The sequence below is a fragment of the Eublepharis macularius genome, chromosome 9 (assembly GCF_028583425.1).
Source record: "Eublepharis macularius isolate TG4126 chromosome 9, MPM_Emac_v1.0, whole genome shotgun sequence".
NCBI lineage: Eukaryota > Metazoa > Chordata > Lepidosauria > Squamata > Eublepharidae > Eublepharis > Eublepharis macularius.
The window spans coordinates 81,362,850-81,376,071 of record NC_072798.1 but is presented as its reverse complement, the minus strand read 5'-3'; the positions used below and the strand labels follow the sequence as shown (position 1 = coordinate 81,376,071).

The window sequence follows — 13,222 nt, the reverse complement described above, 5'->3', positions numbered from 1 at the left end:
TGTTTTATACATCTTCCCCGACTCTTGGGCTCAGAGCTGTTTAGAGACATTTCATTGGTGCAATCTCTGCCTCCCCCCCCCCAAAGGATTTGCAGTCTAAGTATTGTTTGGATGGATGGCTGAAATGCAGCCGACAAACTAGAAAGGTTTTAATTCTTTCTCCTCACTGGCAGTTTTTCTCACTGATCCTCTTCTCCTTCCATATGCAGTCCTTTTATGTTCTACTTCTGTTCCCAACTCTTAGATTAGCAATTCAGTTCCAGAACTAAACGGGGAAAATTATAATTGTTCACACACACACACACACACACACACACACACTGCAAAAAAAACCCCAAAACACTTGCTCTCCCTTCCTCGCCCCCACACACACTGAAGTGTATTTTGCCCTTAAATAGCTAGCTATAAAAAAGAGGCCCAGTCCCAGCAGGTGGATATCGCAGGGGTGGTTGTTGGCTTTATTCACTTCTTTTCTGGTTTATACAGTGGTTGGTGCTCAATAATCCCTGTGAAGAAGGGAATTGATAAATCAGCAATAGTTGGAACTAACCGTCACAGTTTGCCTCTCTCTTTCTGATGCTCAGATTGGATGCCGGAGGGCTCTTAATACCCAAACGTGTGTAAATTGGCCTCGTTTGGGTTTTCTGGCCGAAGAACGCAGAATTCTGTCACACAGCCTGCTAACGTGGACGCGTAGTTCAGTTAATTTTATCATGTTAATTAATGTTGAATATAATTTAGAAAGTAGAATCATATAGGGAAGAGCACGTGCATTTAAATTATCTGCCTGCCTGTCCACTGAATGTAGGGGTTTGATACCCCTTTACATATGTGTACCCCCATTTTAGCTATTCATTTATTAAAATATTTATATTCCCCCTTTCCTCATAGCTCAAGGTGGTTATCCCAAGCAGAATGGTTGTTACCTGTACTATGAGTGGGATCCTGTCAAAAAGATCCATGCATATAGAGGGAGAGGTAATATTTACAGATTTGCCCCTTCTATGGCAGCCCTCCAACTCTCCCTGCTGCTCCTGGGGGTTGCTGTCTCACAGGAAACAATGTTTCCGGGACATTTTGGGCTGCGGGGATGGGGTGGAGGAGGCAGGGGTGTCACACCTCCATATGTGCAAATTTTAGACAAGAATCAGCTTCACTCACTGGTCCCAGTCTTCTTAAAGGCTTATGCGTATGTGATCCTTTTGACAATAGATTTAGCACGCCGCAGAAGCAGTGCATCTCTGAAGGGGATCCGCCATCAATCGAGTAGTGTGGAACTACATGAGTGGGAACTTTTTCATGGACCCTAACAAGTGTGGGAGCAGCTGAACTATTTGTGGTGTGTTTGAATTGGGTCTCTTCTCTGGCAGTGTTATTCTAACAACTTTATACATATTAAATAAGTGTTATGATTATCTGACTATTCTGCTCTTTTTATATTTGTGTGCTTTGCTGATGCTGGTAACAAAAATTAAAACTGATAGGATTAGAGGCTGTTCATTGAAACACAGTAGATAATGAAGAAAATGCGCAGGAATAGAGCATGTACAGAGTATAATTTTTTTTACATGCTGCTTTCGTTAAGCACAGACCCTCTGCCTGTAAAAAGTTAGGCATTCCAGCAAAACATGTAATCTGTAGGTATAAAGTAAAATGTATAGCTAGGGGAGCATCCCTAGGGTAGTTTTCAGACAATACGTCATTATTAGAAACAAACAATAAGTCATAATTTAGAAACAAATAGGAAAGAGGGCAGATAGATCTGTATTTTGTTTAGATGATAAAGATGGCGGGGGAGTGTGGGCAGTCACTGCCGCTGATGCTGTATGCTTACCTGATGGTATCTGCACGAATCCTCCATGGATCTCCATCACCTTTCCGTTGCAGTTTGAAAGACCCTGTTTCCATGGAAGTCAATTGGAACCTTCCAGTGGACTTCAGTTGAACAAGATTTTTCCCTGGAATTATACCTGCAACTGCTAACAGATGATGACAAGAGAAGATTAGATTGATGACTGAACTGGTGCCATAGAGTTGCTTTATAGGAACTAGAATGCAGAGAGGTCTTGAATAAGAGATACTCAAGCTGAATATGCAAATACTTTATGGTATGAGACTCTGTGCTCCTCCATGGTCGCTGGTTCTGAACTCAAACCCCCAAGTACTCTCATTCTCCACATTGCAATGTCAATTAGGCACAGAGTGTGCTCCTGCCAGACAGCAGTTAGTTAATTTTTCAAATCGTAAGCATCACCAACTAGGAGTCATTTGCTGTCTTCATGACATTTTAATGTTTATATTCTTTCGGCATAAGACAAAGGATAATTTTGTGTGAATTGGAAGTACATGTTGATAACAACAAATGAAAAAGAGCCGTGTGTCTGAGCTCTGTTTAAATCTGTGCAGAAGGCAAAAGTACTGCAATAGGAAATATAGGTGGCACTTTATAGCTTGGCCCTTGTTCCCCTTTCTATGGATTATTTGTATTTTGTGAGTTCTCTGTCTATAATTCCCTGAGCTGGTGAGCCTGATCTTGTCCAATTTCAGAAGCTAAGCAGGGTCGGCCTTGGTTAGTAATTGGATGAATGACCTCCAACAGGCAGAGGCAGTCAATGGCAAACCACCTTGGTTGGTCTCTTGCCATGAAAACCCCACCAGGGGTCACCATAAGTCAGCTATAGCTTGAGGGCTCTCACTACTACTACTGTCTATAATAATTAGAAAAGTTGCTTGTACTTTGAAGTAAGCAAAGCCCAGTGGCCATAAAGTAAATTTCAGGTGATTTGTTTCTTGGTTTGATTGTTTTGTTTACTGGGTGCTTTTTTAATGCCACCATCCCTCTGAAGTGCTCAGTGTGGCATACTTTACCTCCACTTTGCCCTCTAGAAACAACCCAGGTTGTTTCAGGTTGAATGTGTATGATTGGCTCAAGGTTACCCAGTGAGATTTATAGCAAAGTGCGGATTTAAACCTGGGGATCTTCCAGGTCCTAGCCCAGCATTCTGACTACTACACCACAAATCACACTTGTCCATCCATGATCTTCTTGTGCAGGCACACATGGGACTTCTTGTGCAGGCACACGCAGGCCTGCCGATTTAGGAGATTTTATATAGCTCAGAACCACTAGGGGGCGGCCTCACCTCTCATCGTGCATGTGTGGCCACTTTTCCCACCAAAAATGTCTTTTAAGAAGTGCGGTGCCCCCAACGTATCCTCAGTTCCTCTTTTGCCACTGATACTGAAGTTTCTAGCTTGTTCACTATTCAAGGTGTGTTGTTCAGTGTTGGTGAAAATGTCAGAGAAGGCTCTGTTTAAGAGGTGCGTCTCCTGCGATAGGAAAACGACAAGATCTGATGGTCATTCAAACTGCCTGTATTGCTTGGGAGAGACCCACAACACACAGGCATGCAAACACTGCCGTACCTTCACCCTGAAGGCCAGAGCAGAATGGGCGGGGAGATTACAGGCCTCCTTATGGCAACAGGCCATGGCTGCGACTGACCCACCATCCGAGACAAAGATTTCTGCCATGTCGGATGCTTCGACACTACCCGATCCCAGGCCTTTGGGAGTAAAGACACCACGCTCTCATCTGTCCCCAGCCCATATGGAGTCGCGCCCATCATCAGATCCGATTGCCCTATTGGCCCACAGCTCTTCGGCACTGGCAATAACTACCTCAGATCCAACTCCCTTGGAGTCAAGAACCCCTCAGAGCGGGACACCTTCGGCACCGACTGTTATCCTGGACCATTCACCCCGATCCTGATGGGACGGTTCCGTATCGAAGGCTTCAGGTTCCAAGACTCCTCGGAACAGAACACCTTCCATGGCGTTCGTGTCTTTGGACGATAGATCTCCTTGAAACCAGTGAAAGGAATCTTCCCCAGTTCCAAAGGCCTCGGAACTGGTGGTGGTATCAGATCCACCTTTGAATCCAGAGAAAAAGAAGAGACATCACTCTTCAAAGCACAAGAAGGCGATCTTAGAGAGCGTGATCTCCTCCCAGACATCTACTGAGCCTCAAGGGGATGTCAGATCTGAGCCCTGTGATAAGAGGCATCAAGGGTCGGGTGATCATTCATCACCCCACAGTTCCCCTCATTCTAAGAGCGGGTTGGAGGAGGATGTGATTCTAGTAGAGAAGCCCCCTACTCCATTGGGGTGTTCTAGATCACCATACCATGGCTCATGGTCATTGCACTCTTCCCGAGAAGGAAGAGGATGCTCCAGACAGCGGATGAGCCCTTACCCATATAGAGAGGGGAACCCTTACTCAAGGAGTTACTGTGCCAGTGGTGATGCGGCTCTGTATCGCCACCGCAGAGAAGGCTCCTATTCAGAACGTCTGACAAGGGACTGCTCGGGGTCCCCTTCGATGAGGGCATACTCCCACGCCGGTTCTAGAAGAACCCCACGTGGCTCAGAGATGGGCTTTGAGGAGGGCTCCCTGCAACCTAGGCCCTACGACTCGCCTCCATCCAACTCTCCAGAGGGTGTGATTGGCCCTTCAGAGGAAGCCTCACTGACGGATGATTTCCGTGCATATTCAGAGCTGTTGTAGCGAATGGCTAAGGCTCTGGAGGTGGATGTGACATCTATGGAACCAAAGTCAAGAGACAAGATTCTGCAACACATTTATTCAGGATCCACTCCTGCGATAGCCTTTCCTATCATAGAAGACTTTGTGGATCTGCTTAATAGCCTAATTCTGAAACTGGCTTCCACTCCCACCACTAATAGGAAGACCAAGAACCTGTACAGGACCAAGGACAACCCCTGTTCGTTCCTGTCTCTGCATCCTCTTCCTTTGTTGCCTGTTACAGAGGAAATGCAATCCAAGCCTAAGCAAGGGTCTCTCTCAGTGCCCTCAGATAAGGAGAGCAGAAAGATAGATGCTATGCGGCATAAGATGTACACCTCTGCCGCCTTTAATATTAAAATAGCTAATTATGCAACCATGATGGCAGCCTACCAGTTGTTACTCTGGAATAAAGTGCCCCCGTTTATTCCTAAATTGCCTGAGGATCAAAGAATCTTTCTCAAGGTCATCCAGGAAGAGGCGGTCCGTTTGTCTCACCATCAAATCAACACTAGCAGAAATATGGTGGACACCTCTGCAAGGTCGTTACTCTCTGCAGTAGTCCTACGGAGATTTGCCTGGCTGAGAACCACAGCCTTGCCAGCAGACCAAAGTTGAAGATCTCCCTTTCGAGAGACCTACTCTCCTTTCAGAGAAAATGGATGACTAGCTCTCTAAGAAGCGGAAGGACAGACTTACCACTCGATCCTACAGAGTTATATCCTTTAAAATGTACGCATTTGCTAAGAGTTTGGCTATCGCGTGTCAATTATAGCCATACAATGATCTAAGACAAACAAGTTCATCGAGGAACACTTCTGTCAATGGTATGTCAGGGTACCTGTTCCAGGGTTCTGTGTGAGGTTTTGTGTCCCATTCATTTCAGTAGAGAAGTTGGGGTTGATCCTATCCCTATCCCACCACTCCAATGTTTGAAGCCTTCCTTCAGCCTAAGGAGGTTGTCTTCCACTTTAAATAGCAATTCCCTCTAATGTAAGAGCCTCTTAAATTGAAAGAAGATTATTTAGGTTGGAAGAAGTTTGGATCCACGCCTTTGATTCACCCATAAAAAAAGAATGCAGACATCTGTTGAAATGATTGGGAAGGTGGGTGGGTGTGCTGGTGTATGCCTCTGCAGTGCTGTGCACGTGGGAGAGCTGTGCGAGTTTGATCTCCCATGTCCAAGGTGAAAATGTGCAGCCTGCCCCAAAGAGAGAGAATAGACTTAATCCCAATTTTAAATTTAATCCCCGTTTTTGATCAAGGACCTGCACTAGGACTTTAACCATGTTATTTCACTTTTGTCTCCCACTATCCATATTTTCCCGTATTTCTTATACATTTGCCCTCCTCCCCCACACCCAGAATTCCTTCATTTTTTTCCTCCAATGAGATTGTGAAAGTTTATTATGGGATTGTGAAACAGTTTGGGTTCCAGGATTGCGATGTGGCTCCGTTGCAGCTGTTGCTTGCCAACAACGTTCCCAAGAGGTCTAGGTAAAAAGGTACAGTGGTGCACATTCACCACTGAAAAAAGAGGGGCTTTTATAATGCAGAAGTGAAAGGTGAACTATGGGCAGGGAAAAGACAATGAGAGACTTCTGTCCAGACTAGTTACTAAAAAGATGAAACCTCTTTTAATGAGGTCTTTTGCAGGCAAGTTTTCTTTTAAAAAAAAAGAAGAAGAAGAATGGTTGCATGTAAATGCCCTCCAAGCTCACAAGGACTTGTCTGAAGGAAAACAAGAGCACTACAAGCACTATTGAACTGAAAGCAGAGTAGAGCCATTTGTGCATGTGGAGAGAGGGCTTTTTCTGTAATTTAAAGCTCTTAGCGCATGTTCATTTCACTGAAAGAACAAAGGGCAGAATCAGTGAGTTGCCCACTCACAAATATCTTTTTATCAGACACTGATTGTTGTGCTGCTGAATGAAAATCAAATGGGAGCAATAAAGCTTTCCTATGCTAATTTGCAAGCCTGCTGCTGTCTTCCTGTAAGTAGGAATTTGTTCTGTATACCATGCTTGGCCATCAATTCAACAAGGTTGTTTAGGTGGGAATTTTTTTTAAAAAATTCATTCCCAAAAGGAGGGCGTTCCCAGAGATCAGGTAGCCTTCTACTAAAAATAGCTCTTTTTAATAACCGCATCCATATATGTGTGACTGGCTCTGAAAAAACTACGTTTTGTAATAAGAGGATGTTATAATCCCTCTCATTTTGTTCTTCTGTGTGGCAACGTTGCTTTTGCATGAGGAAGAGATCCAGTTTTTGATTTTTAAAATAAGCGTTCTTCTGGGGAACTCCGCAAACTGAAATCGTCTAATACCAATAATGTTTCAGTATTTAGTAAGCACTGGAGGCTGTGAAAAGTAGTTATTTGTATATGGCAGTGGTCCAAAACTGGGGTATCGCCTACAAAACATGCACATACTGGCTGAACTGCTGTGAAGTCAAGAAATGTCCACATCGAGCATTCTTACTAATGAGGAGGTGGTTGAGTGATAGACTGTTGGCAAACAGTACAGTTGCTATATGAGAAACAAATGGGCATTTTGCCCATTAGAAAAGCTTTGTGGAGGACTAGGGACAGGACAATCTGTGTACTGCAAAGCAGAGTAGGGAGACTTTATGTATGTATGTATATATGTATTTATTTATTTATAGTCGACCTTTCTTACTGAGACTCAAGGCAGATTACACAATATAGGTCAAAATGATCACCAGCTGGGACATTCAATAAACAATACAATAGTATATGTGTTGCAGAAATTTGAAAAGCATACATTCAAATACAGGAATACAGGAGTATAGAGGTGAAACAGTACTTAAGAACAGTAAGTGATTTGATTATGACATATTAAACTACAGGGACACTACCCAGTAGAAGCATATCCACATCAACAGGCAGGACTCAGTAGTATAGTCTACCGTTCCTGTCCCTTTGCCACAGCCTGTCAATGATTTTCTTACACCACAGCCCTATTACCTGCGTAAAAAAGACCCCCTCCTGACTAAATCAATTTTGCATAGTTTGTGAAAAGCCAAGAGAGTGGATACTTTCCTGAATTCTTCAGGCATACCAGTCTATAAGGTCGTTCTTCTGTGCAGTCCCACAGGCCAGCTGCTCAGAAGAATCTTTATAGTTTTAAAAAGCTCCTTTAGGGGCCACTTCTCCGGACTCCTGTAGCAACCCATTTTCCCACCAAAATGGGCACATGATAAAGGAGGAACAACTCCTCTCCAGTTCCCTCTGAGCTGCCGCGAGGAGAGAATCTTAGCTTTTGTGCTCTGTTCATTTCTTGCTCTACCGGATTGATTTTCAGCTTCATGGACTTTGGATCGTTTCTTGACTTTTGTTTCGGCTTCTAGACTTGGTATTTGTGAGTTTTTGGCATTAATTATTATCAGACCAGCTTGACTTCTCTTACGGATAGCAGACTAAACTTGGCGTTTTTGTTCCCGCCCCTTTGAGTTCCTCCTAGGCCACTATGGCGGAGGCTAAGGCTCTCTTTAAAAGATGTATCCAATGTGGCATTAAAATGACGTGTTCTAATCTGCATGACCTCTGCCTTCTCTGCCTCAATGTAGGGCACACATGTGGGAGTGTGTTCTGTATGCTGCCAATTTACACCTAAGGCACGCAACAAAAGATCAGTCCATCTCAAGTCCATGCTATGGCAGAAGGTTTTTGCTACTAAAAGACTGCTCCCATCTTAGCAGCCGTCTCAAACTTTGGCTCAGAGTGATAGACTGTTTTCAACCCCTGACTGCCATTCAAGGGCAGGGTCGATCACCCTACTGAACATTAGTGAGTGGTTTGCAGTCCTTGATCTCAAGGATGACTACTTCCATGTGGCTATCAGAAAGGAGTACAGGAAGTATTTCTCAAATACTTGGATAGACTCTACCAATACACAGTATTGCCTTTTGGGCTATCTACTGCACCTCGAGTATTTACATAGTGTGGCACTTGTTGCTGCCTATCTCAGAGAACAGGGTTGCTCTGTTTTTCCATACCCTGATGATTGGCTTATTTCAGCATCATCAAGGGAGGACCTACAAAGAGATATTTCCCTGGTAGTAGATACCGGCTCACAATTGGGATTGATTATTAGCTTTGACAAATAAAAATTGGAACCAAGTCAAAGGGTAAATTACATTGGAGCAGTCCTAGATTCAGGGGACACCAGGGCTTACTTGCCGCCTGAAAAGATTCATACTAGAGATGGGCACAAACTGGGGGGAAAAACAAACCATGCAGTTCATGGTTTGTCACATTTCATGAACTGCAAACTTTCACAAACCTGCCCCGGTTCACAAACCAGTTTGTTTGTTTTGTGAAAACGTCACATCTGGGTCAGCAAATCATCACTTCCAGGTCAGCAGGTCACTTCTGGACCAGCAGAAGGCCACTTCCGGATTAGGAGAAGGTCTGCAGGAAGTCCATCCCCTGTTGCCTAGGAAACTGATTGATCAGCACCTGGCTGTCTGTAGTGACAAACCAAAAAACAAATCAAACAAACCAGCCTGAAGTTCATGGCAGTTCATCAGAAATGGGATCTGATGACCTGCTGGTTTGCAAACCACGAACTGGCCCGGTTCGTCACGAGCTTTGGTTTGTATTTCAGTTTATGCCCATCTCTTGTTCAGACTATCAAGGCTTTGGTGTCTGTTTTCTAAGAATCGTTTCCAACCAGCATGGAGGATTCAAAGGTTGTTGGGTCACATGGCAGCATCCACAGCTGTGGTACCCTATGCACGACTGAATATGCGTACCTTGTAAAATTGGTTTGTAAGGAGGTATCAATCCACCTTATATTCCCCCAGTCACAAGTTCTCTATACCCAGACAGGTACTCAGACCGTTGAGATAGTGGTCCCTTGATTCCAATCTAGTGCAGGGTATGCCATTTGGCATATCCCCCTATCAAATGTTGCTAACTACTGATGCCTCCTCACAAGGTTGGGGAGCACATTGTGGATCTATGTCTATACAGGATTTCTGGTCCCGTGAAGACTAAACATTACATATTAACGTATTAGAACTCAGAGTCATCCGCTTTGCTCTTGTCTCTTTTACTGCAGTGCTGCGTTGCAAGAACGTCCAGATTCATAACAACAACACAACAGCCATGTACTACAAAAACAAGCTGGGGGGACCACCTCCCTGGCTTTGTGTGCAGAGGCTACAGAAGTCTGAAAATGCGCTATTGCCAATGGAGTCTCACTCCATACTATCCAAGGGATTGTTTATGGGATAAGCCAAGGAAATCTTTGATTGATCAAAGACTGCTGTGGTCAATTAAGAAGTTTACAATTCTCCTTCAGCTTGAGATCATTGTAGTTTGGAAGGCTACTTATCGAATTCTTTCTCTTTACAGAAGGACATTCAGCATGGATTCTTGTTAGCCCCGTTATTATTTAATTTGTGTATAAATGATATGACCCCTTTTTTGAGAAACCCAAAATTTCACCTTCCAGTGTCAGCTGATACCCCGGTATCTGTGTTACTATATGTGGATGACACACTTTTGCTATTTAGGTCTCCTGTGGGCCTTCAGGATTTGTTGAAGGTCTTTTCAAAATATTGCAATACAGAAGGGATGACAATAAATCAAGGGAAATCTAAGGTTATGGTGTTTTCTAAATCTAATCACCTACAGAAATATAATTAGCAAGTGAATGGGAAATGTATAGAGCAAGTAACTCAGTTTTGTTATTTAGGAGTTCCTTTTCAAGCTAATTTGGCTTTGAGGGATCACCTTAAGAGTGTTCATAACGAGGTCTTTGTTGCAACAAAGGCTGTAATTCAGTTTTTCTGTATTGAAGGTGATCAGTTTGTCCCTGTTCCTATTCCCATTTTTAATGCAAAAGTGGGTGGTTGGCTTCTCTATGGAGCTCCTCTATGGCCTGCTGAGAGACATTAGATTCCCTTTTGCTATTATTTTTGTGGAAGATCACAGGGGTGCCAAGTTGTCTGGCTAACCACTCGAAGGGCAGAATTGGGCCTGTGATCTCTTGAAGAGCAGGCTTGCCTTTGGGCTCTGGTTGAAAACTTCATTTGCTACAGAAGCTAATGGATGTCTCTGTTTATTATATCTGATTTATATGTTACCCCGTGGAGGAAATTAATGGAGACCAGAGTCCAATAATTTGGATTTAACATTAGTTAATTGGTGAAATTGGGAAGGTTAGCAGCACACTCTGTTGAATGAACATTTGTATGCGGTGGAATTTTTTAGCACTGTGCAGAGAACCCATAGGGTGTGCTCTCCTATGTATTTGGGATTGTCCTGTACAAAGTTGCTTTTACCATATTTAGATTTTGTAACCATTCCACAATATAGGAGAGCATTTATGCTTGCAAGATTTAACTCTGTTATCTCCCAAATAATGCAATGTCAACCACAGGAAATCCCATATTCTGATAGACTTCGCAGCTGTGCTCCCAGACAGAGAAACTGTGGAACATTGTTTATTGGCATGCAGTATTTTTCATAGTATTTGGGATTTGTGAATTACTCCTATTTTTTATGATAATGAGTGGTTGTCAATACTAGACAAGGTCAAAAATCTTTTGGAAGTGATGGATTTAGGAATTACACTGGTCGTTACTAAATTTTTTGCCTATATAATTACATTTAAAGGATTTTAAGTGTGTTAAATGTTAGGTCATTTTAAAATTGTTGTTGTATTTAGTGTGGCATGCTTGAGGCCTGTTGGCCAAATGAGCAGCATCATTAAAGTAAGTATGCTAGCCTCCTTCTAGATATCCTTCGGCTCTCTGTGGATCACCCAGCTCCCTGGTGATCCACAGGGCTGGCTTTTGCTTAAACAGAACAACAGACTGCAGAGCCAAAAGGGAGAGGTGATGAAGGAAAAGAGCCTCTTAAGGGTAGGTGGTTGTCCTGTTGGTGGGAAAGTGGTAGGAAGAGGTGAGGGGACAGAATGTCACAGTCAGTATAGCTGATCCAGTCTTCAGTTTGGATATCTCTAATTCATTAATGTTTGGATTAGCGCACATTGATACGCAGACATTGTGATAACAAGCATAGTCTTTCACATATAAGTTTGTTTTCAAGTTTGTAGCTGATACAAAATTCATAATATGTTGGGGATTGCCAAACTAGGTTTTGAATAATTTCATTCTGATTTAATTCCCCAATTGATTGCATTAATGTTTTTGCCAGCTCAAAAGCATATATTGTAAAGATAGGGGAATTTAAATTGAACTGCATGATATCTTGTAAGACCATCGTTAACTTCTATGCCTTCTCTGGCCCTTTGGGGGTTTCCATTCTGAAAGATGTATGCATCCTACCATGTAATTTAAGTTTTTTCTTTAAAAATCCAGTTTTTCTTTTATGCCTTCTTATTCATTGTTGATTTTAGTTGTTAATTGCTGCTTTAGCAGAATATCCTTCGGGAGTTCCATTGTGAAAGGTACAGGCATTTGAAAGAGTCAGAAAATTGTGTAGCAGCAGTCCTCTTTCAATTTTTAGATAAATCAAAACTTACTGTATTCAGATTATACATGCTTGAAATTTAGCTACAAGAGGAGCTACGATCTCTGCCTGTTGAGCACAATAATTAATCCATCATGAATATCATCCTAGGTATCGTGTAGTAAAGGGAAAACAAGTCCCTGGCCCTGTGCTCCCTTTGTACAGCTGACCTTGGCGAGGAGTAGAACATGCTTGTTGCAGAACTTGATGTGCCTCTATAGATGCACCTGTTATTTCTCATGTATTTAATCAGGAAAGGGCTCACTGTGGCCTCTGTTTTCTTGGTTGGGCAAAATATTTTTTTTACACATTGGTCTGATCTAACAGCAGTAGAATCATTTGCATTAAAAGCCAACCTGGAGAGCTAAGTGATGTCAACCTTTTGAAACCATCTAGTGAGTGCATTGTTTCATTTCTCATCTCTGTATTTTCCTAGCTGCTTTCATCCTAGTTTGTGTGTTTCTTCCACCACAGAGACACTGAATCAAGCGCCTCCTTCGGTAAAGCTGGAAGAGGTTATTCATTTAGCAGAGCTCTGCATTGAAGTCCTGCAGCAGAATGAAGAGCACCATTCAGAGGTGAGGATAACGGCATTAGCTGTACAATAAGGTTTGATAGCCACCCCGTACGGCCTCGGTGTGAAGCAATTCTGTCAAGAAGCATTATGGCGAAAGCCTCTGACATATGTTAAAGGAAATTCACATTTGCAGAGTCGTAGTAGTTTTGAAGGTTATGAGAAGTGAAGTGAAATAAAACTGTACTTGGATCCCCTTGAATAAGCTTCAGGTTGGAACATTTCAGAAATATACACCAGATAAAATGGAAAGGAAAGGAAGAGATAATGCCTGGCAGAGGTCCTGAAATTTTATGAAGAACTCAAGTTAATAGAAATTATTCTTCTAGTCTCATCTCTAATTAAAAATACAAGCAAAATAAGACAAGAATGTCATGTGTCTGCCAATTTTATTTGATTTTTATAAATTAAAAGGAGAAATTATGTTTAATAATGCTGTTCTGTAAAGATGGCACCCAAGAAGTACTCCTGTTTAATTTGTTCTTTTTCAAAATGTGGGCAAAATCCTTTAGGAAGGCCCAAGCGAGCCCTCTTGAAGTGAGGAGGGACACGTTGTTT

At 42.7% G+C, this 13,222-nt stretch overlaps 1 protein-coding gene across 1 annotated transcript in view; it reads left to right on the top strand.

Moving 5' to 3' along the window:
* The window catches only part of CADPS2 (calcium dependent secretion activator 2), a 474,548-nt gene that overhangs the window by 333,085 nt on the left and 128,241 nt on the right, over positions 1-13,222 (top strand). The window contains exon 17 of the mRNA XM_054988125.1: positions 12,565-12,668. Coding sequence (XP_054844100.1) covers positions 12,565-12,668 — 104 coding nt within the window. The remainder of the gene's footprint in view (positions 1-12,564; positions 12,669-13,222) is intronic.